Here is a 26,627-nt window from a genome sequence, read left to right as displayed (position 1 = left end):
TATGAACTTTGGCGCACCCTGTAGAAACATATGTTTTATTAAACAATAATTATCTGATGCTTTATTTTGTGAATGTATAAAACTTTATAAAAATACATATATTCAATTTAATAAAAATTAATACAATAAATCCTTAATTACTAACAATTACACATAATTCTACCAACTAAATAAATTAAAAATTACAAATAATACTAAGAATAGCCTAAACTACTTACTAACTAAATCCACTCCGAGTCCCTCCCGAAGCAAAGGAGCCCAAAACGCTCGCCGCGTTGCCACGTTTTAAACAATTAAACATAATTATATTCTTACAATGATTTCTTCTTATTCTTAAAAAAAACTATGCTAAAATTTCTACCCTCACTCGAAATCGTCGCTTACAGAAGGTGCAATGTTAGTTGCATTGATCGCTTAAAAATATTGAGCATTATAATTTCACTCTCTTCATTTACTATGGATACTTAATAATAAAATTTGATAAAGAAATAGTTGTAATCAAAAAACAATCTGCTATTATTCAAAAAAGGGTAATATTCTTATGTATAATAAATGTAATTTGATATTTCTACTAAGAACGCGGGTTGTAAATTTCTAAATTGCGTTTATAATCAAGATAAACTAAATCGTAAAATAAAATTGGAATTCTAATACAAAACAAAGCTTTGAAATTGGAAACCTCGAGATTTTATCAAATTTCCTGATTGTTAAAGTAGAAGTAAATAATGTTTGATAAGAACGACAAAAAGGCTTAAGTGCCAAAAGTTCACATACACCTAATAAAAGACATATTAGTAGTAGGTATATAACGGTTTCTCGAACACTCCGCGGCTACATAAGCGGGGAAATTTTTAAAAATTTTGTGCCTTAAGGATTCCTTATATGCAATAACGGCTTCTGCGTATATTAGCGCCCGTCCCACGGCTACGCGGGCAGGTATGTTTTTTTTGGTAGTTTTTTGTTCAAACCTTAGCTTATATAATAACGGATTCTGCGTTAATCGACGCCCTTCCCACGGCTACATGGGCGGGTACATTTTTTTTTTTTGGGTAGTATTTATTCAAACCTTACCTGCTTCTACACCGGCTGATATTGGTTTTTACTTAGGGTCATAAATTACATCCCTGTGAGCGTAATAATTTTTAAGCAGGTGTGTGACTGTTTTTTTATCTATAATAGACATGGGAATCATTTCTTTGGAAACGATTTATAAAAGTTTTTGCGATGTAGGTATGCTCCCACGCAATAAAGATTAGGACTTATGAGACAAGGGTCGTGAGAATTACAAAACAATAAATTAAAGACACTTTTTAGCGCACAGGTGGATAGTAATAACGTTGAAATAGGACAAACGCATAGGATCTGTTTTTTTGTGTCTATTTTTTGTTGTTTTTAATTACAAAATATTTTAAAAAACCTGGTCTGGTTGATACAAAACTCGTTGCAACGTGTCGTGTCTTTACAACGGACAGGTGTCTCTTTTTTATAAATAGTTTTGTCATTAACTATAAAACATTTAAAAAATTGGTCTGGTAGACGCAAACACGTTGCAACATGTTCTACCATACAACGCACGGATGTTTGTTTTATTAGAATGTAGGTTTTTTGTGCTATCCGCGACGTATATGTATAAAGTGTATATGTGTGTGTTCACTAATAAAAGCACGGCTCAAATCGATGGGACCGTCAGTCCATCATATGGGTTTGTTTGAAATAGTGTCAATTGATACAAGTATATTTAAAGTGGTGCAAACTATTGTGATACTAGTATTATTCATCATTAGTGTCTATTTTAAAAGCTGTTAAGAACTTGTAGCGAACTACAATGGAGGTAAGCTTAACTATAACTGACTTTTTTATATTTATATATAAATATTACGTATCTACATGTGTCCCTTGCTATCCGATCTCTTACAAATGTTTATTTTTGTTTTAGATATCGAACGAGAACTCTCTTGAATACACAATGAAAAATTATTATTATGACAATTTGAGTGATAATGAAACTGAAGTTACAAAGCCACTTAAAATTCGAACCCAGAAACGAACCAACAATATTGATATATTTTTCGAAAAGCCCAAAAAGAAGCAAGCTTTAGAATATTCATCTACTGTCGCTCAATTGGCAAATGGAGGGACAAATTATATAGCTTCTCGCATAGCCGACGTTTCTAAGGTCACTCATCTCATAAAAATTGACGTCTACGATATGAAAAAGTTGCGGGGTGTTCCAAACGACCAACACTGGAAACATGCAAATACGAGAATCAAATATTACACGCAGACCGAAGACGATGACTTTTATTGTAACACTCATGATTTAGTTTATAATATAACTAAACATATTGCAACTCAAAACGACTGTAAAAAATATTTCATAGAGACAAAGCCATAAATCACCCCCAACTCCGCCCACGTATCATCTCCCCACCAACGAACAACGCTCCCCACAAACGATTTTGGGACTATATATAGCCGGACAATGCTGAGCGAACCCATACCGCATTTCGGCTGTCCAAAATCAAAACCTAGCAAGGGACATTTTTTGTCAAAATACGTTTTTTTAATCAATCAGCCTCAAATTTTGAGCTGCGTCTAATGCAAAAACACCTGTATTTCTATCTCAATTAGAATCAAAGTTACGGAACCCTCTAAACCTAGCAAGTGCATATCTTACATGCAAATATCAAAATCAAAATCCTAGTAAGTAACATTTTCAAGTCCAAAAACCTAGTAAGTGCATGCTATACTAGGTTTCTGAGTTTGTAAACGGAACATACTAGGTTTTTGAATATGGAATTGTCCCATACTAGGTTTTAAATTTAAAAAATTGCCGAAGGGTTGAACAAGGAATTCAAATATAACAATAAATAAAACATAGCAAGTCAGTAATGAGTGAAGTTTGAATTCAAACGGTCGCCGTTCCCGCGCCCCCGCCCGCGTTTGTTCCGTTCGGGATCCGAATTTAGGGAACGAGTTTCAACCTGAAGTTTCTAGTTTGTCGTACTTTGCGCTGCTGCGCGGACGCATGATGAATAAAAGTGATCGATGGAGACGAATTTTAGCAGCTGCTTTTAGATAGTCATTCTCATTATGTTCGTTGTTTTAGCCCGTGATATTATACTTTTTTAATATTGTGTGTGGCGATCGCAAAAGTGTTCGTGGTGCTGAATTGTGGTGTTTTATTTGTGATGTTTTAATGGGGCTTGGATCGAGGTATTAACATTCGGAATGCTTTTTAACACTATTTTTGCGATCTATTTTACGTAGGTACCTACTTAACCTACTTATATATATTTGACGATGGGAGCAACTTAAAATAGTTCTAACAATTATGCCTTTCCAATCTACCTAAAGGAATAACTGCCAGTAGTACCTAGTGCTTGTAACAGGTTGTTGATGTGCAGTATATGGCGTGTGGTACATATGAAACTATCGTGTTAAAAAAAGGACACTCTAGTTGCAAAATTAGTGCCTTTAATGCCAGAAACAAGGCGTGATTTTTGGAGTCGATTGCCAATTAATGAGCTTTCGGATTATCTTTAAACTGGAGGCGAATAGGCTACTAGACTCATATCTAATTTGGCGCAATAAATAATTGTCTTCTGTAATATTTTGGGTACCTATTAAATGTGTACGATGTCTACGTATTTTTAATTCAAAAATGTGAATAAATTTTTTTTGGCCACCGAAAACTCTGTCGGCCGTGTAGTGACCTCATAGAATTCATGTCAAATCAATCGCTGACATTACATAATACCTTTATGCCTCGTACTTAAATTGTCAGAAAGTGTTGTTTTCGCACTGAATTACTTCATTCACAGAAAATTTATAGATGACATGGCTGATGTTGTTTTTGCCTGAAATATTACGTACCTAAACGTATTCTTTAAAAATATTTTTTTGCGGTTTATAAGCCATAATAAAATATAGTGATATTTTTTTTCCGTTAATTGGATAGTAAGTAATGCTATAAGACAAACTATAAAAAGGGTCAAGTAGCCTATTGTTTACCCGATGACTGATTTTTGTTTTATGCATAAAATTTAATTAATTGTCTAATAATGTTGCCTTTTGTTATTATGATCCCATCAAACAAATATTATAATGTGATCAGACACGAAACGACATTTTGATATTTGCTAGTCCCTTTTCGGTGAAGGAAAAAACGTGAGGAAACCGGACTAAGTCCAATAAGGCCTACTTACCCTTCGGGTTGGAAGGTAAGATGGCAGCCGCATTTGTAAAAACTAGTTCCTACGCCAAATCTTGCGATTAGTTGTCAAAGTGGACCTCAGGCTCTTATGAGCCGTGGCAAATGCCGTGGCAAATGCCGGGATAATGCGAAAATTAACCATTTGAAATACTTAGTAAGACTACTTGCTAGCTTTTTGTTTTATAATTGACGAAACAATACTATTATTTTTTTGTAATTAATTGTTAGTAAGGCACATAAAAGTTCTAAATAGACACATACATTTAGTTTCAACAGTTTGTCTTGTAAAGCAAGTTATACTTCTTTATATAAAACCAAGTCTTGTGAGAAAAAGGTCTTTGGTACTAATTTTTTTTAACAAAATCTTTGTTTGCCTCTCCTGTAAAATTTCGGTAAATGCACTTGCTAGGCTTTGATTTTGGACAGCCGATTTCCATCAACACTCGCTTCATTTACCCGTGAAATATAGTGATATCAACATGGACCTGCAGGACTCATATGACAGTGAGCTTTACGAACGCTGTGAGGATATATCCGACCTCGTTAATACAGAGTTCGACAATGAACTTTATGACCGTTGTTTAGAAGCCGAGAAACAACAAAATATGTAAGTAGATATTAATATTTAAATAAATATTTTAACTCGTTCAACTTCAATAACTGTGTAGTGGTGGGGGAGGCAGATGAAATGTAATATAAGTATAATCCTGATCTTTCTGTCTCACTTAATAGTTAATACGCACCTAAACGCACCCACACCATTACGATGGAGCTTACTCGTGAAGATATTAAAATGTTTAGCAAACCAGTGTTATTGAATAGTTTTCATAAATATTTAAGACTATGGTTCATTAGTGGAAAACTAGATCATAGTATAACTCACGATCGTGATGTTAAACCCTATATTACCCCTTGTAATGGTCACGTAACTGTTATGCGATCATCGAATTCACCTTATGATGAGATAGATGGCGTACTAACAATGGAGGCATATTGTTCTCTTTGTCAATTAAAATGAATGTCAGGTATTACAAAATAAGATACTTTTGTCCTGTATAGATCAACATCTATTCGTGTGCATATTTTTGATATTTTTAACTTTTATTTTTAGAGCTGCAACACGAGGAGTAAAAAGAAAAAGAGTGTCGGAAGAAACGTCCATATCACGAAGCCAGCACATACCAAGCCAGCACCCAGCAGTCACCGTGGAGCCGCAACAGCCATCAACGTCAGGGATTGTCGAGTCGTCGTGCACCCCTGCTGTTGATACAATTGATTGTAAAACATGTAAGAAAAACGTTTCCAGGAGGTTCTATGCCCAACATTTACGAAGCAATTTACATAAAAATAATAGTTTAAAATTCCAGCATTTACATCCCAACGTTCAGCTTATTGAAACGGCATTTGGTAATAGATTATTGACATATAGGATAGAATCATTTAGGGAAAAAACTAACCTTGAATTTGAAACACCAGAAATATTTTTTGAAAATATTAAAAGTTCGATAAATAAATTAATAGATGACGCCATAAAACAACTCACAATTTTCAAGGTTAGTTTTATATTGCATGCAGAATTCGTACAAGAAACTAAGGGAATAAATAATTTTTTTGATTTTAACATTTTAAGTTGGACGATATGTAAAGGAGACAATAGAGAAGAGTTCTTAGAAAGTTCAAAAAATGCGCTTACAAATAAAATTTCTAACTTTGAAAAAAAAGACAGTGGGTGGGCCCTTAAAGAAATAAAATATTTAGATTTTAACTTAAATAAATTTAATCCTTTGCGCGGGTCTTCCTACATTGATTTACCACATGATATTAAAACAAAAAAAGCAATCATTAACGTTCAAAACTATGATCATGAGTGTATGAGATGGGCAATTCTATCAGCATTATATCCGGTTAGGGACAATTCACAAAGAGTATCATCCTATATGTCACACAGAAACCAATTAAATTTTTCAAATATACCATTCCCAGTCAAAATAACAGATGTGCATAAAGTAGAGAAATTAAATAATATAAGTATTAATATTTTTGGATTGTATTACAATGAAAGTTCAAAATCGCACGAAGTAAACGGGCCACTTTACTTTACCAAATGCCGTAAACCAACACACATTAACTTACTATATATATGTAAGGGTAGCCAGGGACATTACTGTTACATCAGAAATCTATCTCGACTAGTAAGCAGACAGATTTCAACTACCAAATCTAGTTATCACATTTGTGATGGATGTTTACTAGCGTTTACCTCAAATGAACAACTAATAAATCATCAAAATAATGATTGTAGCCACGTTGTTGTTGATCTACCAAGTCACGAAAAGAAGAAAAAAAGAGATTGGTACGGTAATATCATTTCAAACGATTATATTGTTTTTGATAAATATCACCGAAAGCTTAAATTACCGTTTGTTGTTTATGCAGATTTTGAGGCATTTTTAAATCCTGTACCACCTCCAGCATCGAGTCATTCTGACTCGTCTTCATCATCCGATTGTTCTAATCCATCTACATTATACGATTGTCCAAAACCATCTACATCATCTGAGTGTCCTAATCCTAAGCCCTCTAAATCGTACACAAAAAATGTTCAACAACATGAAGCTTACAGTTTTGGTTATTTTATTAAGTGTTCATTTGATGATACCCTTTCATGTTACCGTTCATATACAGGTCCGGACTGTGCTAATGTATTTATGAATACTCTATATAACGACTTAGCAAAATTAATAAAATATATTAATTTTAGGAAACAGCCCATTCAATTAACTCAGAGTGATTTAGATAAAATCGGAGAAGGTAATGTCAAATGTTTTATTTGTAATAACGCGCTAGAATCAGAAAGCGTATTCTGTTACGATTGGAACACAGGGAAATTCCAAGGCGTAACCCATAAAATTTGTAATAATAAATTCAAACCTCCATCGTTTGTACCAATATTCTTTCATAATCTAAGTAATTACGATGCACATTTTATTGTACAGGCATTAAATTTTCGTGACGGGCTTACTGAAATTATACCCCAAAATAAAGAAAAATATATTTCGTTCAGCAAAAATATTAAAATTGATGGGAAATGTTTAGAGCTTAGATTTGTTGATTCTTTTAGATTCATGTCTAGCAGTTTAGATAAATTAGCCCGAAACCTTCAAGAACGTCAATTCCATGAATTAAGGAAACAATACCCTAGATATGAAGATTTTAAACTTTTAAAGCAGAAGGGTATATTTCCATATGAGTTTATGAAATCGACTAAATCACTTAATGCAACATCGTTACCTAAAATAGATGATTTTTACAGTTCCTTAACAGATAGCTCTATAACAGATGAGGATTATAAACATGCACAAAGTGTATGGTCTCATTTCGACTGCAAGACAATGTTGGATTATTCAAATTTATATCTAAAAACAGATGTTCTCCTTTTGACTGATATCTTTGAAAATTTTCGTTCAGTGTGTCTTGAAACATATAATTTGGATCCAACTCATTATTTTACAGCTCCTGGTCTCAGTTGGGATGCTATGTTAAAAATGACAGAAATTAAACTTGAACTTTTAACAGATTTTGATAAAATAGCATTTATTAAAAAAGGGTTACGAGGTGGAATATCACAATGTAGCAATCGTTATGGCAAGTCAAATAATTATTATATGTCAGAATTTAATCCAAATGAACCGTCATCTTATCTTATTTACCTCGATGCTAATAACTTGTATGGTTGGGCGATGTCGCAACACCTTCCTGTTGGTGAATTTGAATGGGTTGATCCACATACGGACTTCAAAGTTCCAAACAATTCTGATTATGGGTATATTTTAGAAGTCGATATGGAGTATCCAGATTCATTACATGATTTACATTCGGATCTACCGTTTTGTGCCGAACATATAATAGACGAAAGTAAACAAAAAAAATTAATTCCTAATTTAAACAATAAAACAAAATATATTATCCACTACAGAAATCTTGAACAATGTTTAACCAATGGATTAAATCTAACTAAAGTTCATAGAATATTAAAATTCAAACAAACTAACTGGCTCAAAAAGTATATTGATCTCAACACTTCGTTGAGAACATTAGCAGAAACCGATTTTGAAAAAGACTTTTATAAATTAATGAACAATGCTGTTTTTGGAAAGACTATGGAAAATATTGAAAAAAGGGTTGATGTGAAATTGCTAACACACTGGAAAGACAAAGGTCATATGAAAGGAGTGGAAAGCTATATCGCAAGACCTGAATTTCATAGTATTTCAATTTTTTCTGAAAATCTAGCTGCAGTTCAGTTAAAAAAGACTACGGTGTTATACGATAAGCCAATATACTTAGGATTTTGTATATTGGACTTATCAAAAACATTAATGTATACATTTCATTATGAATATATGCAGCAAAAATTCAAGAACAATGTGAAATTGTTGTATACTGATACAGATAGTTTTATATATCACGTTTTTACAGAAGACTTTTACTCTGACATAAAAAACGACCTGAAAAAATATTTCGATACTTCAGACTATGCTCCTAATAATATTTTTGGTTTTCCATGTATAAACAAAAAGAAAATAGGTTATTTTAAAGATGAGAATAAAGGTAACATTTTAAAAGAATTTATTGGTTTAAGGTCTAAAATGTACGCGCTAAATGTTGAAAATGTAGTGGATAATAAAAACGGTGTAAAAACTAATCACACATTAGTGTCTAAGGCTAAAGGTGTGAATAAATGTGTCACTAATAAATTTAATCTACAAGACTACAAAGATTGTTTAATGGAAAAGAAAAATTTACTATCAGAAATGTATAGATTTAGGTCTTTAAAACATGTAATTTTTACACAAAAAATCAATAAAATTTCGTTGTCACATTCCGACACTAAAAGATATCTTTGTGAAGAATCATTCGACACCTTAGCTTGGGGTCATTATAAGCTAAGGAAATGAAATCAATATTTATAAAATAACTTCGAAATCGATACAAATATAATTGGATCTACTTGTATATGTGGTTTATTTAAGCGTATTTATTGTTAATAAGCTTGTGTTGGTTGATAGGGGATGATCTGTATCAAAAAAGTTTATTTAAAAATTAAATGTTTTTATTAATAACTGAAAATTGTTTATATTAAAATTAGACTAGTTATTATTTTACATAAGGTGTGTTTAAAACAATAAGATTTAGATGTGTATATCTATGTGTAATATATAATTTGTATTTTGATATTAATATTATTAATATGATGATTAATTTAGTTTATACGTGAATTTGTAGTTTTACATATAAATAAATAGGTGATCAAAAAAGTGTGTTATTTTCATTAAAGTCTTGATAGGAGGAAGACCTTTTTCTAAAATGCATCATTTTATTCATCCATTTACAGCTATTATTGCTGGTCCAAGCGGATGCGGGAAATCAAACTTTGTTACCAACTTTTTAAAAAATGTTGATAAAATGTGTAATACACAATTTAGTGAAGTGCTCTGGTGCTATGATGAAATGCAGCCACTGTATACTTTGAATGACATTGTTTACATCCAAGGTATTCCCGATTTAAGTATGTTTGATGGGAAGCAACCTAAACTACTCATAATCGATGATTTAATGAGAGAATCAGATGGACGTATTGTTGATATTTTTACTAAAGGTAGTCACCATAGAAATTTAAGCGTTTTCTATATAACACAAAATCTGTTTCATCAAGGGAGAGGACAACGTGACATATCTCTGAACACAACATACATTGTTTATTTTAAGAACCCTAGAGATAAGACTCAAATTCGGTATTTAGCTCGACAAGTTTATATTCATGCGAATGCGCTAAGTCCGAATTAGATTTGTTTGCCTTACCATCAACGCAAACAAGTATAGAAAATGGGCAGTGGGTACATTATAAACCTATTTCTTCTCTTAGTGATGATGGTCCTATTGAATTTCAAGTACCAGGTTCAGGTGATGACTATATTGATCTTTCACACACTTTACTGCATGTCAAAGCTAAGATATTGAATCAAGATGGTACTAACATCAAGTCAGCAGAAACTCACGTAGCTCCAGTTAATAATTGGTTACATTCACTTTTCAACCAATTGGATATTTATTTAAATCAAAAACTAGTCTCACCGCCTAATAACACATATGCATACCGTGCGTATATGGAGACTCTACTAAATTATGGACCAGCAGCAAAACAGTCTCATCTCACATGTGGGTTATGGTACGAAGACACTTCAGGTCATATGAATGGAACCGATGCAAATAATAAAGGGTGGACTAAAAGACAAGAATTTATTAAAGACAGCAAAGAAGTTGAAATGATAGGACACCTGCACGGTGACATTTTCAACCAAGAAAAGTTTTTAATAAATGGTGTCGAAGTTCGTGTTAAATTAGTACGATCCAAGGAGTCGTTCAATCTCATGTGTAATCAGGATAAAAAACTTAAAGTACTTATAATGGATGCAAGTTTGATAATTAGAAGAACAAAAATCAATCCAAGCGTTTTACTTGCACATCAAAAAGTTTTAGCTTCAACAACTGCTAAGTATCCCATCACAAGAGCAGAAGTTAAAGTACTGACAATACCATCAGGTGTACAAGGCAAATCACTTGATAATATTTTCCTTGGTCAAGTCCCAAAAAGGTGCATCATAGGCTTTGTTGATAATGCAGCCTTTAATGGAAGTTTAAAAAGTAATCCTTTTAATTTTCATCATCACGATATGAACTTATTTAGTTTATATGTAGATGGACATCAAGTTCCTTCAAAAACATTACAACCATCTTTCAGTAGCGGCTTAATGGTTTCAACATATCACACCTTGTTTTCTGGAACGGGTATTCATTTTCTTAATGAAGGAAATTCAATCAGTAGAGCAGACTACGGAAATGGTTACTGTTTGATGTGTTTCGATTTAACACCTGATTTATCAGCAAGTTCGACTTCTCATTGGAATCTTGTTAGACACGGCAGTGTACGATTAGAAGTTCGATTTGAAAGTGCTCTTGCTACGACTGTTAATTGCATTGTTTACGCAGAGTTTGATAATATAATTGAAATAAACAAACACCGAGATGTTAGTGTAGATTATAATAGTTAGTTCTTAGTTATATATATTATATTTATAAAACATCAGTTCATTAGTTCCTAAACCTTGATAGTGAATTCATCTGTGCATTAAATAAGTACCTATTATATAATGAATACCAAGGAAATTAAAATATGTATGAAAAAAATTTGTCCTAATATTGAGTCGCACGTTTATCCAGCTAACAGAATACCTGTTTTCATGGATCTACCAGTTTATATCATAAGCAATTTAGACCCTGATTTTAAGCCTGGTTCACATTGGGTAGCCATACATATTGACATTCATGGTAATGGTGAATATTTCGACTCTTTTGGTAGAAAGCCTTCTGGTTATCATAAATTATTTTTAAAAAGAAATTCAAAGAAATGGTTATATAATCATGTATCTGTTCAAAATCATTTCACCTCAGTTTGCGGTGAATATTGTTTAGTTTATATTTATTTTAAATTTAATGGTAAAACAATGTTTGATATTTTAAGCTATTTTTTAAATAATACAATATACAATGATTGGGTTGTAAAGAATATGTTTAGAAAAATATTTTTGTGTAATAAATAAGTTTTTTACCAAACAATGTCTTTCATATTATTTTTCCCCCCTATGTTTTATTACAAGTACACAATCTGGGTATTGAAAGTATGTAAAATAAAATAAAATGCAAACAAAAATATTTAATCGTTTATTTAAAATAAAGGTTTTGTGTTACAATCACTTAATATCTAATTACATATACACACACACACACACACACACACACACACACACATATTTGAAGATAGTTCTATATTACATCACCCCCGTGTTTTCCCCCCACTCCGATATCCAATCATCATATACTACAGGCGATGAACATCGTATGGCACTGTCTAATACAAATGTATCATATGATAAGGGCTCATATGCCTCATCAGTTATTAATATAAGTGTGCTATCCATGTCTATAGCATCTCGTTCTTTCTCCTCCTCGTCTTCTTCCTCCTCCTCCCAGGTCATTAATAAAGGATTGCCGATTAATAGGGGTGGTGATGGCGAAGCCGGAGAATATGGTTTGAAGTTTGAATGTTTCAGTTCAACTTGTTCACAAATTTCAATCAACTCTTCATCATGATATGAGTCCTGCAGGTCCATGTTGATATCACTATATTTCACGGGTAAATGAAGCGAGTGTTGATGGAAATGCGGGTCGAACTCTGTATTAACGAGGTCGGATATATCCTCACAGCGTTCGTAAAGCTCACTGTCATATGAGTCCTGCAGGTCCATGTTGATATCACTATATTTCACGGGTAAATGAAGCGAGTGTTGATGGAAATGCGGTATGGGTTCGCTCAGCATTGTCCGGCTATATATAGTCCCAAAATCGTTTGTGGGGAGCGTTGTTCGTTGGTGGGGAGATGATACGTGGGCGGAGTTGGGGGTGATTTATGGCTTTGTCTCTATGAAATATTTTTTACAGTCGTTTTGAGTTGCAATATGTTTAGTTATATTATAAACTAAATCATGAGTGTTACAATAAAAGTCATCGTCTTCGGTCTGCGTGTAATATTTGATTCTCGTATTTGCATGTTTCCAGTGTTGGTCGTTTGGAACACCCCGCAACTTTTTCATATCGTAGACGTCAATTTTTATGAGATGAGTGACCTTAGAAACGTCCATTTGCCAATTGAGCGACAGTAGATGAATATTCTAAAGCTTGCTTCTTTTTGGGCTTTTCGAAAAATATATCAATATTGTTGGTTCGTTTCTGGGTTCGAATTTTAAGTGGCTTTGTAACTTCAGTTTCATTATCACTCAAATTGTCATAATAATAATTTTTCATTGTGTATTCAAGAGAGTTCTCGTTCGATATCTAAAACAAAAATAAACATTTGTAAGAGATCGGATAGCAAGGGACACATGTAGATACGTAATATTTATATATAAATATAAAAAAGTCAGTTATAGTTAAGCTTACCTCCATTGTAGTTCGCTACAAGTTCTTAACAGCTTTTAAAATAGACACTAATGATGAATAATACTAGTATCACAATAGTTTGCACCACTTTAAATATACTTGTATCAATTGACACTATTTCAAACAAACCCATATGATGGACTGACGGTCCCATCGATTTGAGCCGTGCTTTTATTAGTGAACACACACATATACACTTTATACATATACGTCGCGGATAGCACAAAAAACCTACATTCTAATAAAACAAACATCCGTGCGTTGTATGGTAGAACATGTTGCAACGTGTTTGCGTCTACCAGACCAATTTTTTAAATGTTTTATAGTTAATGACAAAACTATTTATAAAAAAGAGACACCTGTCCGTTGTAAAGACACGACACGTTGCAACGAGTTTTGTATCAACCAGACCAGGTTTTTTAAAATATTTTGTAATTAAAAACAACAAAAAATAGACACAAAAAAACAGATCCTATGCGTTTGTCCTATTTCAACGTTATTACTATCCACCTGTGCGCTAAAAAGTGTCTTTAATTTATTGTTTTGTAATTCTCACGACCCTTGTCTCATAAGTCCTAATCTTTATTGCGTGGGAGCATACCTACATCGCAAAAACTTTTATAAATCGTTTCCAAAGAAATGATTCCCATGTCTATTATAGATAAAAAAACAGTCACACACCTGCTTAAAAATTATTACGCTCACAGGGATGTAATTTATGACCCTAAGTAAAAACCAATATCAGCCGGTGTAGAAGCAGGTAAGGTTTGAATAAATACTACCCAAAAAAAAATGTACCCGCCCATGTAGCCGTGGGAAGGGCGTCGATTAACGCAGAATCCGTTATTATATAAGCTAAGGTTTGAACAAAAAACTACCAAAAAAAACATACCTGCCCGCGTAGCCGTGGGACGGGCGCTAATATACGCAGAAGCCGTTATTGCATATAAGGAATCCTTAAGGCACAAAATTTTTAAAAATTTCCCCGCTTATGTAGCCGCGGAGTGTTCGAGAAACCGTTATATACCTACTACTCATATTTGGCTTATTGACATGATGCGACAACATAAAAAAATAACGCTCATGATTCTACCCGTAGTGTGAATTTCTTTTATTTCATTTATGAGCAAATCCATTTACCTAATTAGAACAGATTTTATTTGAAATTCAACTCGATTTATTTGTGCTTTAGTAAACTTTAAATCCTAACATAACAAGTGAAATATAACAAGACAAGAAGTGTATAGATAAACATACAGCCTCCTAATGATAACCACTTATGCATAATATATTTTATGTACGCGATTTAAATAATAATTTATTTTCCCGTACATCACTTCTACTTTAAAAAAATAAAATATTTGATTCTTCTTAGATGCATGCAGGTTTCCTAAACACAATGTTCATCTCCACCCAAGGTCAACTGGTAATTTTTGAAAGCTGTACTTAAACATTTAATTTTTTTTTAAACTTGAATGTAAGTTAGATTTTGATGAAATCCTTATATTCGGAAAAAGGAAATATTTCACTAATATTTTTTGTTGTTAATATTTTTCATTTATTTCAATATTTTTTGTTTTTTATATAAATTTCAACAATTTGAATACACTAACTTTTTTGCAAAAGTACATATATTTGTGTTTCTACAATTGACATATTCGTTTATCTACCAGATATATAACCAGTGAAATATAAAAATAACAACATAAGTATATTAAATGAGAAGAGGGATTGTAAAACATTTAAAAATTTAAAAAAAAAAAAGTATTCATAATGTTACTTCTAATTACATTCCAGTAAGAAGTACTGGAACATTCCATTCTACCTATATTAAAAACCAAACAGCTTGCACTTTCACTTTGAAAAAAAAATCATGATGTTGTCGTTTTAAACAAAGCTAATCTAGTATTACACCCAGTAGCTTTCACAATAACTGTCTTTGTTAATCAGTTCAAATCATTGACATTCACAAACACCTGTATTTACACATCCGTGTCTTTTTAGATGCACTTCAATGTATAAAATATTATAAAATTATGAATAAATTGAATCCCTTAAACATTTATTATTTAATATCGTATCACTTTCCACCCAAGCTGCCGTGGGGAGAACACCAGGTAAAACAAAAACTTTTCAAAATTGTAGAATAATTAATTTAAAAGTGTTTTAGTGTTAATAGTACACACAATTGTGTAGAATCTACATAATTGAAGTAGTCATTGATCATTCATATTTATTTGTAAGTTTTATGTAGCACCGTTTCATCCTATTGCAAAAGTAACGCGAGTCATCATTTCATTGGGTGTTTTTTTATTTTACATATTTAATCATTACCTAAAATTTACATCAGTCAAAAAATCAAAAACGTCATAAATTTTTAAATTTGCTTCATAAATGAAAAGCACGCAGTTAAATCGTGACTGGCATTACATTTTTTGCGCAATGATGAAGGGGACACAGAAATAACAATTTAACTCCACATTTTCTCTAGATAAATACTGCGTTCGTTTGAACATATAAACCATCTAAAATTATAATTTTAAACGGTGGTCTAGTAATGCTATAAAAACACTTGACCACAATATCGTTAGAAATTAATGTGTCGTGTCAATCTCAACTCGGAATATCTTATGGTGAGTATCGTCATCTGACTGAAGTGGCAACATCGTCATGTCGTCCCGTTTTCTTACACATATTTTTGAAAAGGGATGAAAATACAATGCTGTCTGTCAATACTTTTTAATTTCTACTTTTATTGGTCAGACTAAGCTCTGTACGGCTTCACGCTCATCCTAAAACTCCAGCTTTAGTAGAAGCTGTATCACGCTGCCAACTTGCGCATAACAATCTGTAGCTGCAACACATTTCTGGTTCATTTTGTTTAGTTTGAAGATGGTGTATTTCAAATGTTACTGTAGAACCGAAGCTAGATTGCAGAAGCATATTCAAGGAAGGTCATTATTTGTGATGGAGTTAATAGTTCCTAAATCATTTTAGATTATACTGGAATTTCTTCACTTTAGAGTAACATCTCCATGTTTTCAGTTTGAGAAGATGCGAAAATTATATTTGTATTTTCAGTTTCATTGATTATTTTATCTTGGAGTAAAGTGAGATGTCAATTCGAACAACCCAGTTCCTACCCCATCTCTTCTTATTTTTTTGCTCTGTAACTAAAAAAAATCTTTCTTTTAAATGAGCTTTAGTTCCTATCCTTTCCACATATCCCTTCATACAAATCATACAGAATATTTTAAATTCGTTTATAATGCAGGTGCACCAGGTGTCCCAGGAGGTCCAGGCGGGGCATTGCCCCCAGGAATGGGACCTCAAGCGGTGAACCGCCGCATGAACGCCATCAAAACCAACCACCCTAAGGACATCATGGGACCTAATATGGGTAAGACTTGGATTTTGCTTAGCTGATACAAAAGATTAGGAAATTTCGTGAGATAGTGGATTTAAATCAACGATGTCACGATAGTAAATTATCCAATGGTTATGACGAAAAATTAAGGAATAGTTATTAAAGTCAACAACAACATACATACAATCACGCCTGTATCCCATAAAGGGGTAGGCAGAGCACATGAAACTATTAAAGCTTCAGTGCCACTCTTGGCAAGTAAGGGGTTGAAAGACATTTTCTTTTCAAACTGTGACATTGCAGTGACAGGTTGCCAGCCTCTCGCCTACGCCACAATTTAACCCATATCCCACAGTCGCCTTCTACGACACCCACGGGAAGAAAGGGGGTGGTGAAATTCTTAACCCGTCACCACACAGGCTATTATTAAAGTCATTAATTTAAAAAGCTGGTCCTTTAAATTCTGTTGATCCCTAAAACCTACTGATGTGCCGACGGAAAGTTTCCAAAGTTCTGAAATTTTCACATAGGAAAAATTCGGAAACTTTCCATAATTTCCATTCGGAAACATTCCATTTCATAAATTTATATTCCCATTATTTTTCGTGAAAGTTTCGTGAATTTTTCAAGAAATTTGAGATTTTTTTGGAAAGTTTCCGCAACTTGCACATCAATACTAAAACCTCATAAATTAAATACATCATTTAATGCGAAGCAACTTATGGCGAGTATGATATTCAATATTTTATTTTATTATCTCTTGCGGAAAAGAGACAACCTTAAAAAGTAAGAAGTATAAATATTGTCTTCTCGAAATTATTCTTGAATGAGTCTGACGATTTCAAAATCCCTGTTTAAATTGACCTCTTCAGCTTGAACAAATCTAAATCCTAACAGACGCACTTACTAAGATTTGCTTCGTAAAACAAAGAAGTTTTCAAACACGCAGAATCTCACAAAGTGGGTCAAGTAAGGACGCTCCAATGCTAATCCAATTTTTTCAAGGCAACTTTGGGTTATGCACTTAGCAAGAAAATGGAGAAGTTTGGTCGTAGAATTACAAAGTTCGGTTTAAGAGTTGGATAATTTAACCCACGTACGGGTTTTTTGAATCATTTACGATATTAATGATTTTGATTATCTATCTATGTAAAACTTTTAAATTTAAATCTTTTTCAAACACAAACAGTAACTGCCAAAGCGATCGAATATACATATAAAATTAATGTTGATTTAGAAATAAAAATATGTAAACTGATATTGTATTTGACTACTTCAGCGCTCACTCTCTATTTGATGTCGGCTATGTTTAATATTAAGACTGAACTTTAGAATGTGTGTGATGTACCTAGATTTTTGTATAGGCAATTTCACTAGGTAGAAGCACTTAACTACAGGTAAACCACGGCAGAAGAATACAACTAACGTTATAATACACTAACATATTCAAAAATAACATTTCAACTAAAATTCGTCGTCATAATTTATTATTATGTTTGCATTTAGCATTAGTTAATGGACTGCCATTTTCTGCATTCATATAAAATGATACTCTATTTGAGATTCTGATTGTTCCATATTTTGTCATAAATAGGTATTTGGGTCAATATTCTATGAATAGAACTTAATAGGTTACTTGCTACGATGCAAATATGGCAAATAATATTTGCAATGCTGAAAATGTTAATCCATATTAACCGTACGAATGTAAAATACTCACAAAACTAATTGTAGCTTATGCAATGTAATCCTCCACAGATGGTGATCGTAGCGAGCTAGAGGCTATGATCCAAACAACACCAAACAACTGCAAAAGAAAAAACTTAAACATGCTTTAGAAGCATCACAAAATCGACGCCGTCGGAACTCCGAAGGCTTTCTATACTGTCGCCTGCACCCGCGGACTTAGCTCACAGGAATGAACTAGACTTCACTAATCATTAACCCATAATCATTGCACAAACGGCAATCTTCAAGCAGCACAAGGAGCCGACTAGGTTCTTTCGCTTCGCCAGAGACGGAAGGTTCGAGAATTTGACATTCTTGGGTTGTATGACCCTGTCCCGCGCTAGTATAGCAGCTTCCCGCTTTAACCCCATCGATGTTGTCGTAGTGATTAATTTGCTAGAAATTATGAAACCTCCAGTTATTTTCTATTTTGATTCTTCAAACATAAAATTTTACTAAGTATATCATTTATTCAGTTGTAAAACTCGTGGTAAACTTAGCACGCGTTTTTTTTATTATAATGATTGGTGGTTTCAAAATAATTCTGGCATTTTGCATCGTATGTCATTTTTGATGTTTAACAAATTTCTGTGTCAGTCACCAGTGCCCGGATTGCTTTAGTTGTTCATTAGGATTACGAACGCTTTAATATGTTTATAGTGGTGAAGTGAGTTCTTGAGTTGCAAGTGACCCCGAGTATTTTTTCAGGCAACAACCATCAAACAGCTATCAAAAACAACATTACGCCTCCCGAAGCCTCCAACACACCTATTACTCCCAACACTGCGGTACACGTCCGAAACAAATATAAGCTTTACACTAACCGCCTAAAAACTATACCTATAGACAAGCTACTTAACATATAACTCAATTTATAATTAACACACTATCCTGCAAAAGTTAACTAGATAGTTAATGTTTCATACTTACAATTTTAATATTCCATTATTGTGTTATTTGATATTAGCATAGTTAGTGTCTGTATTGTCAAACTTTACTTTGTCGACTATTCTAACTTTATATGTGGGTTTGTGTTATCCTAGGTAGATTAATGGCATTGTGATCCTATTTAATATCTTCTTTCTTTGGAACACTAAAATATTTACAGTGTAAAACAATCAATTTCCCAAATTTACCAGGCATGACAGCATGAAAGTGAATTCTTCAATGAGTGTTAATGTTAATGGTGTCTAAGATTTCTTTACGGTTTCTACGATTTTCTAATCATATTTAAATTCCCACAGTCGCAAGCCTGATGCCGGGTCTGGACATATCAGTGACCACACGTCTGTCCCCGAGTCCTCGGGACATGAGTCCGGCTCTGGCCATAGCTCTCCCCATGATGAAGTCTGTCAACATCGTCCCAGCCCAGTGCTTCGACAACATGGCTTTCCACAGCGAGAGAGTCGAAGATAAAGACAGTGACAAAGAAGATACACTCAGCAAGCGTTCCAGTCAGCAATCTCTCGAAAGCGATAACACACTCAGAGTGAACAATTATAAGAACGGATACATGAATAAGAATGTCGACGAGAAAACTGATTGCAGAACGCCGTTGCTTCGAGATCATAAGATAGAATCGCTGGATGAGAACAAACTTAGGGAGAACAAAGCTGAGAAAAGAAAGTCATCCGCTTCAACATAACAGTAAATATTGTAAATAATATTGCAACCGCTATTCTAAACTTTATTGGATAAGGCTATAGAGTAACAAGACATAATTATATTGCAAATTGTAGAACTTGAAATGGATATTATTTAAGTGAACAATTTGCAATGAGTAGCCGTTGTTGCTCCATCGCCTTAATCTATTGAGACCAATAGAACTAAGAATGCTTTAACTAATGCAAGTAAGCTAATACTCATTCATACCCTTATACCGTGCAGAGCATAACAACGTATGGTAAACCAAACAGAGTATTCAAACATATGTATTGACTAGTAACTTAACCCTATCTTTAATTGCAAAAGTTTCGCGTAGTATGAGAAACGACAAGCCTTCGTATCCAGTGTTAAGCGTAGACTGTGAGATTAACAGTAAGTAACAAATATCACCGATGAATTAAAAAATAAAATAAAATTGCAAAGGTGCTTAGCCAAAATAAAATTGCAGACAGTGGAGTTTGGTAATGTTATAAAAATAAGAAATATATTCCTTTTATTTTACTAATAACTTCTAACAAAATTTACTAGAGGATTGGGTGACCCTGGGGTCTATAAAAAAACATTGAAAATTTAAATTTAACCGTCTGCCTGTCATCGATTCATAATTATGAAGAAATACACAGAAGACGATAAATAAATTTTAATTTTTTAATGTTTGCGGTAGGCGCCCTGAATTTTCATGAATATCGGTGATATTTGTAAACTTATATGTATTATCGTGGATAATGTTAATGTTCAAGCATTCAAGGCCGTGATAGCTGTAAGATAGTTAAGAAGTGCTTGGAGCACTTGCAATTTACACATACGTACGAATATTAGTTAATAGTTGCCTATCACAAACTAGAGTAAATGTTACGTACCTTTATATACCTAAATTGTGCAAATCGATCTTTTTGGCTGAATTTTAATAATTGTTAATCTAAACACCTGATTCAAAAGTATCATCACCAACGTCATCAATATTAAACTCTGTTGTAGTTGGACCACAGGTTCTATTTTCATCAGGCCTTTTTTAAATTGATAACAGTATTGTTCATAAAAGCCATAAAACCGACGTATCGTATAATCACCCTTTATTAAGTTTTCAATAGCACTGTGACAATTTGTATAAGAATGTCCAATTTATGTATTTAATTAGAGAGCCTATTCATATAATTCCATTCGATTCATGAATGCGGAACTGTTCTTAATTAATTTTCATTCGCTTCGTATTTCACATCAACATTTGTTGGGCATAATCCGAAGGCGGTCTCTTTGTGCAGAATTCCAATTTAACATTTGGTCAAATTCCACACCCAAATGTCAGCTTTTTTTCTGAATTTCATTTGTCCGAGACGTAATATTTGCCTGTTTACTAAAATAAAGCTTTTTTACCACAAGGATTTTTCTGGATTTGTTATTGAGGCCTGCCAAGCGGTTGTTGCAAAAAATCTGTGGCATAGTACGTGGTTTTTGATATAGTACTTTAACCAAATATATAATATAACGTACATTTATACGGGATAAGACAGACACTGGGTCAATAGTAACGTTTGCAGGGATTCCTGATATTAGTAAAAAAATGATAAAATGCAGTCAAAAGGATCGGTAGCATCTAGTTATTATAATCGACCAGGATTCGGTAAATAAATCATAAACATGTTTTAATAGTTGGATAACAGCATTTATTCGAATGTTAACTTCAATACGTTTCCAGTCCATTAGCAGAACTTTCGGGAAGTTTACACCAAGAAGATTTTCTTTTTTTTTCTTTTTTTACTTCGATAACAACGTCTACAAATAGAAAATAGTCCACGTGATTGATGTAGGTAAACATCTTTCACATTTTTTGGATCACTTTCAATGATACGCAAGATCATATCAAAATAAAATCAAAGGCATTAAAGATATTAATTTAAATCAATCTCATTGAGCGAATATGCAGAAGCAGCCGATGTAGCTGATGTTCCAGCACAAAGTTTACCAAAGTTTTGAACATCAACAAGTATGCAACAACAACAAACATTTTCATTTACAACAGACTCATAGCTTCCCGAACAGTTCGATTAAGTATACAAAAACAATCGATATAGTTTGTACATATAGCGAGCATAGTATTAACATTTTTGTATCTCAAAAGTTACGGTATAAAATCACTAGATACACATATCATGGCACTCTTTCATTCTTGATGTTACTTTACTTGTAAATAAATATACTTATCATAGTTACTAATTAAGGGTAGATAGATGTGAACCAAGTGGTTTTGCTTTTAAATGCAATGTTTTGTTACTTATATTAAGGGTAATAAGTTTGTTTGTCACAATTGGGACGATAAATTGAAAGTACGCGTCTAAACTCAGGGACCCTCGGTGTTTTATATAAAATTGTTATTGATAAATAAAACATTTAAATTAGACTGCTTGTAATTTTATTGGTTTCATTCATATCGAAAATGTTTGTTTCAGATTTTATTGTACGCATAAAATGCAATAATTTTAAAATAAAATGTAGATAGCACGATACTGTTTATAAAAATATTTGTATATACTTTTAGGCTTGTATGATTTACATAATTTATACCCAAATAATTTTAACTGTACCAATTAGATTCATATAAATTAATGTTAAGTCTCGTAGTGATTGAAATTTTATTTAAATGTTTTATGAAGTTTATACTTTGCCACGAAAATGGTTGATAGCGAAAATGGAGCTAGAGGACCACAAAAAGTGCTCGATTAATATTTATAATTTGTTTAAATCTAGCAAAATGCTGGAATTCTTGATTCGAGCTGAGGCATTTGAGACTAATTTTTCTATAGGTACACAGCTAAATTCACATTGGCCATGTGATGTTTCTTGTAGAAAAGGAAATGACGAACGCGTCAAAGATGTATCTGCATCGTCGATCGATAAAATCATTATGTCTTGAACTTTTTTTTTACGGAAAAAAACTAATTGACATTTTCATGGCGCATATCAGACTCTGATAAATTCAGATTATATCATATTTGGAGTATTTTATTTATTCTGGCTTTTGCATCATGGTGTCAAGGTGGCTCATTAATCTGACACTAAAATAAATTACATTGTTAAACACTTATTTACTTAAATAAAATAAAATCATAGTTCAATTTAACAACATGGAATGAAAAACAGTATGACTTTTTGCTTATGTTGGTTTTGAATCCTACATTGTTAAAATGAATGCACAAGGCCTATTTTGGCAAAACATGGCCCAAAAACTAGTTTAGTTACCTATGCACAAAGGGTAAACACCAAACTACGTTTATTTTATGTACGTTTACCTACATTGTATGAAACAAAATATTTTCCATTTATTTAGTAGAAAATGTTGATTGCTATTCGGTTTCAAATATTAAAATACCTATTTCGAGTAGGTTATAAAGCAAGTTTAATTAACAGTTAATTCCAGGAAACGAAATCGTTAATTAACAGTAAATTGTTACCTTGAAGTAGGTACCTAACGATATTGGTAATTTTCGTTTTATACAGGAACGTTTATAAAATTATTGAATGAACATAACTGTATAAGTACTTATTATTGTAATTTATTTTTAAATTGCTTTTCTTCAACAAAGTTTATAAAGTTTGAAGGGTATATTTGAAACTTCTGGGGTGTGATGTTTTGACCTACGAAATTATAATAAATACGTACTTAATAATTAGATCTGTGAACAATTCCAGTTTTGAAATATTGAAAATATATGTTTATTAGTTTGTGAAGCAATCTCAGGAAGAATGGGTGAAGACATTCTTGCCCGTAAATTCCGAACTAAAATAATGTAGGTACCTTCTAAGATATTATATCCAGGAAAATCTTGTTGATTTTATAAACCATTTCGATTATGATATGACAGACTGTGAGATTTAAAAAGGGCCTTCAGTTTTCGGGCGAATTCAGACGTAAGGATAGAGCGGTTTCGCACACTTCGTCGGATCGGAATCCGATCCAAACCGACCAAATCGAATCTCCGTCATCCGATTCCTTGGAATTTGTGAGCAAATTATCACATAGGTAAATAATTCTACGGCTATTGCCATATTTTCAGGGGTTCTGGTGAGATTTGGATCGGACTAATTGTCAAGGACTTGTCTTATTCCTGTATTATTACTTTAAAATCGGAAAGCCTTTTCCATTCACGCACTGTATCTAAAATAAACTTTTGTGATAACTTTTTTAACATTTTGTTATGGAGTTTGGCTCCAGAAGTTGCAAAAACTCCCGAGCGAAGTTTTGTTCCGAATCACGAGCAATGCTAGGGTAAGGCTTCACAGTGAGTAAACAGGGCTTGTATTTTATTGTATAGCGTCTATATATACATATACAATTTTAAAATACAAAAACAAATTATTTGAAATATTGTTCATTAAACATGTGACATTACTTTTTGTGTTTTATTTCATCAACTTTAAACGGGTTGGAAAGGGATAGAGTAAGTAATACTTATACCCAAATATAGGGAAAGAATAGTAGGTACCTCTATATTACGATACTAATTTGAAAAAAAAAGAAAATTTCGCCATGTATCGTACGACGTTTTTCAGTACAGGGTGGCTAGCCGAATGGCACAATCGCTCACGAAACGCTCACGAAACGAAGCGCTAGTAGATATCTATCTCTATCGCGCTTGCGTATTGGCGCGACAGAGCCAGCGGCGTATCGCTTTCGTTTGGCGTCGGAGAAATGCCATTCGGCTACGGGGCCAGATGACCCTCCGAAGTTTCGACCTGTTTTCGTAGTCGTATGCACAATCGCTCAGGAAACGGTCACATTAATATCTCTTTCGTAGCTATCTATCTCTATCGCTCTTGCGTATTGGCGCGACAGAGCCAGACTACCTTTCTGCGGTGTTTCGATTTGGTTTCGCGTCGCAGAAATGCCATTCGGCTACGGAGTCTGACATAATATAATGAACCACTTCTCGCACTAGTGCGTAAAAAAACACCATCTGTATTTAAAAGAATATTCCTGATTACATGATAAGAATCAAGACAATAAGATGCTCTAATTGAAACTTTAACAGTCGAACCAGACTGCGTTTCGGTCGCCATCTAGCGTCAAAGATTGTCATTTCGGCTAGACCGGCAGACAAGAATGACAAGATTTACTGACTGCCAACGTAGGCTCATTACACCGAACCTAAAATCATTACCACACATAATAGGCAGGGTCTCCCTTATAACTAATAACCCTAATTCCAGCGTTAAGCTCTATTAATTTTAACTGTTTTACTTGATATGGCATGACCTTGGTCATTAAAATGGTAATAGGTGATATAAATTTAAATAATTTTGTGCGCACGACCATTTTTAACATTAATATTCTGCGCAACGTTTGAGCTTAGCGTATATGAATAAAGGATGGGGCAGTTAAATTATATTACTTTTCCCCTCACTAGCTCGGAAACACGTGTTTTAATTTGTCCTTTAATACCAGCGGGTAAAAACGCATTTTATCCACTAGTGGGTAAAGTAATTTGACCTTGAATAAAGTCAAATTAACTGCTTTAAAATTGATAAAAGTAGGTGAATCTAGTAATAAATATGATTTACCACCTGTGGAACTACTGGAAGCAGTAATAAACGCATTTTTTGCGTTGTAGTTTCCTCGCTATAGTGAGGGGAAAAGTTTTGTGTTACACTCGGGTGCAAATGTATTTTACTTCTCGTGTGTTAAAAAACTCGCAAGTTCAGGATTCTATTCTGGAACCACTCGCTTCGCTCGTGGTTCAACTATAGAATCCCTTCACTTGCTCGTTTTTCAATTCTACACTCGGCGTTAAAGTACAACTTTGCCCCCTTGTATAACAAATAACTATTTCTTTTGTTCTATCAAATTTCATAAGCGCATTGTAATATGCCTACTTGGAAAATAAATATTTCATTTCATTTCACGTTTATCACGCGACCGGGCTTGCCTCGTCGGGCCGTCCCTATCGCACTATTTTGTAAGTGCGATAGGGACGGCCAGATGTTTTATCATTTATCGCTCGACCATACTTGCCTGCCTGGTTTCACACCCGTACAGTATATAATATACTAGCTTTTGCCCGCGGCTTCGCTCGCGTTAAATTCGAAAATTGTGGAATGCTCCATACAAACTTCCACCCCCCATTTTAGGAAAGTGGAAGATTAGAAAAAGACTATATAAGTATTCTCCATCCCTTCAACTATCTGCACTTAAAAAAACACGCCAATTCGACGCTCCGTTTTGCCGTGAAAGACGGACAAACAAACAGACACACACACTTTCCCATTAATAATATTAGTATGGATATATAGCCTTTATAACATTTACCGACCGCCGCGGTCTGTGGTAAGACCCAGGTTTTACGAAATCAATGTCGGTAGAAGCCCGAAGTAAACAACAAATATTTTTTACTTCTTTATTACCAATCGGCATCAATAAAACCTAGGTTTTGCTTGGGGCTTTAACAGTGACATAATCAGCCACATTCATAGAAACTCTAGGTCCATGGGGTCCCAGCGCGAACAAGTTGTTCACAGAAATTGCGAAGCGTCTGGTTGAGGTAACTGGTGACCGAAGAGCTGGCGACTTCTTCGCACAACGTATCAGCATTGCGATACAGC

General features: G+C 33.5%; 1 protein-coding gene across 5 annotated transcripts in view; it reads left to right on the top strand.

Moving 5' to 3' along the window:
- Nucleotides 1–24,420, top strand: part of LOC125231435 (potassium voltage-gated channel protein Shaw) — a 213,230-nt gene extending 188,810 nt beyond the window's left edge. For 2 of the 5 annotated variants that reach the window (XM_048136890.1, XM_048136893.1), the window contains 4 exons: nucleotides 15,370–15,390; nucleotides 16,548–16,673; nucleotides 19,077–19,156; nucleotides 19,613–19,753. In XM_048136890.1, coding sequence (XP_047992847.1) covers nucleotides 15,370–15,390; nucleotides 16,548–16,673; nucleotides 19,077–19,156; nucleotides 19,613–19,624 — 239 coding nt within the window. In that variant the 3' untranslated portion in view covers nucleotides 19,625–19,753. Of the gene's footprint in view, nucleotides 1–15,369; nucleotides 15,391–16,547; nucleotides 16,674–18,398; nucleotides 18,659–19,076; nucleotides 19,157–19,612 lie in introns of those variants that run through there. The other 3 variants (XM_048136892.1, XM_048136891.1, XM_048136894.1) reach the window with 3 other exon arrangements.
- Nucleotides 24,421–26,627: the final 2,207 nt, after the last annotated feature.

The sequence above is a fragment of the Leguminivora glycinivorella genome, chromosome 11, assembly GCF_023078275.1.
Source record: "Leguminivora glycinivorella isolate SPB_JAAS2020 chromosome 11, LegGlyc_1.1, whole genome shotgun sequence".
Classification (NCBI taxonomy): Eukaryota; Metazoa; Arthropoda; class Insecta; order Lepidoptera; family Tortricidae; genus Leguminivora; species Leguminivora glycinivorella.
Note: the sequence above shows the minus strand (reverse complement) of the source record. Positions and strands in the feature narration are given on the sequence as shown.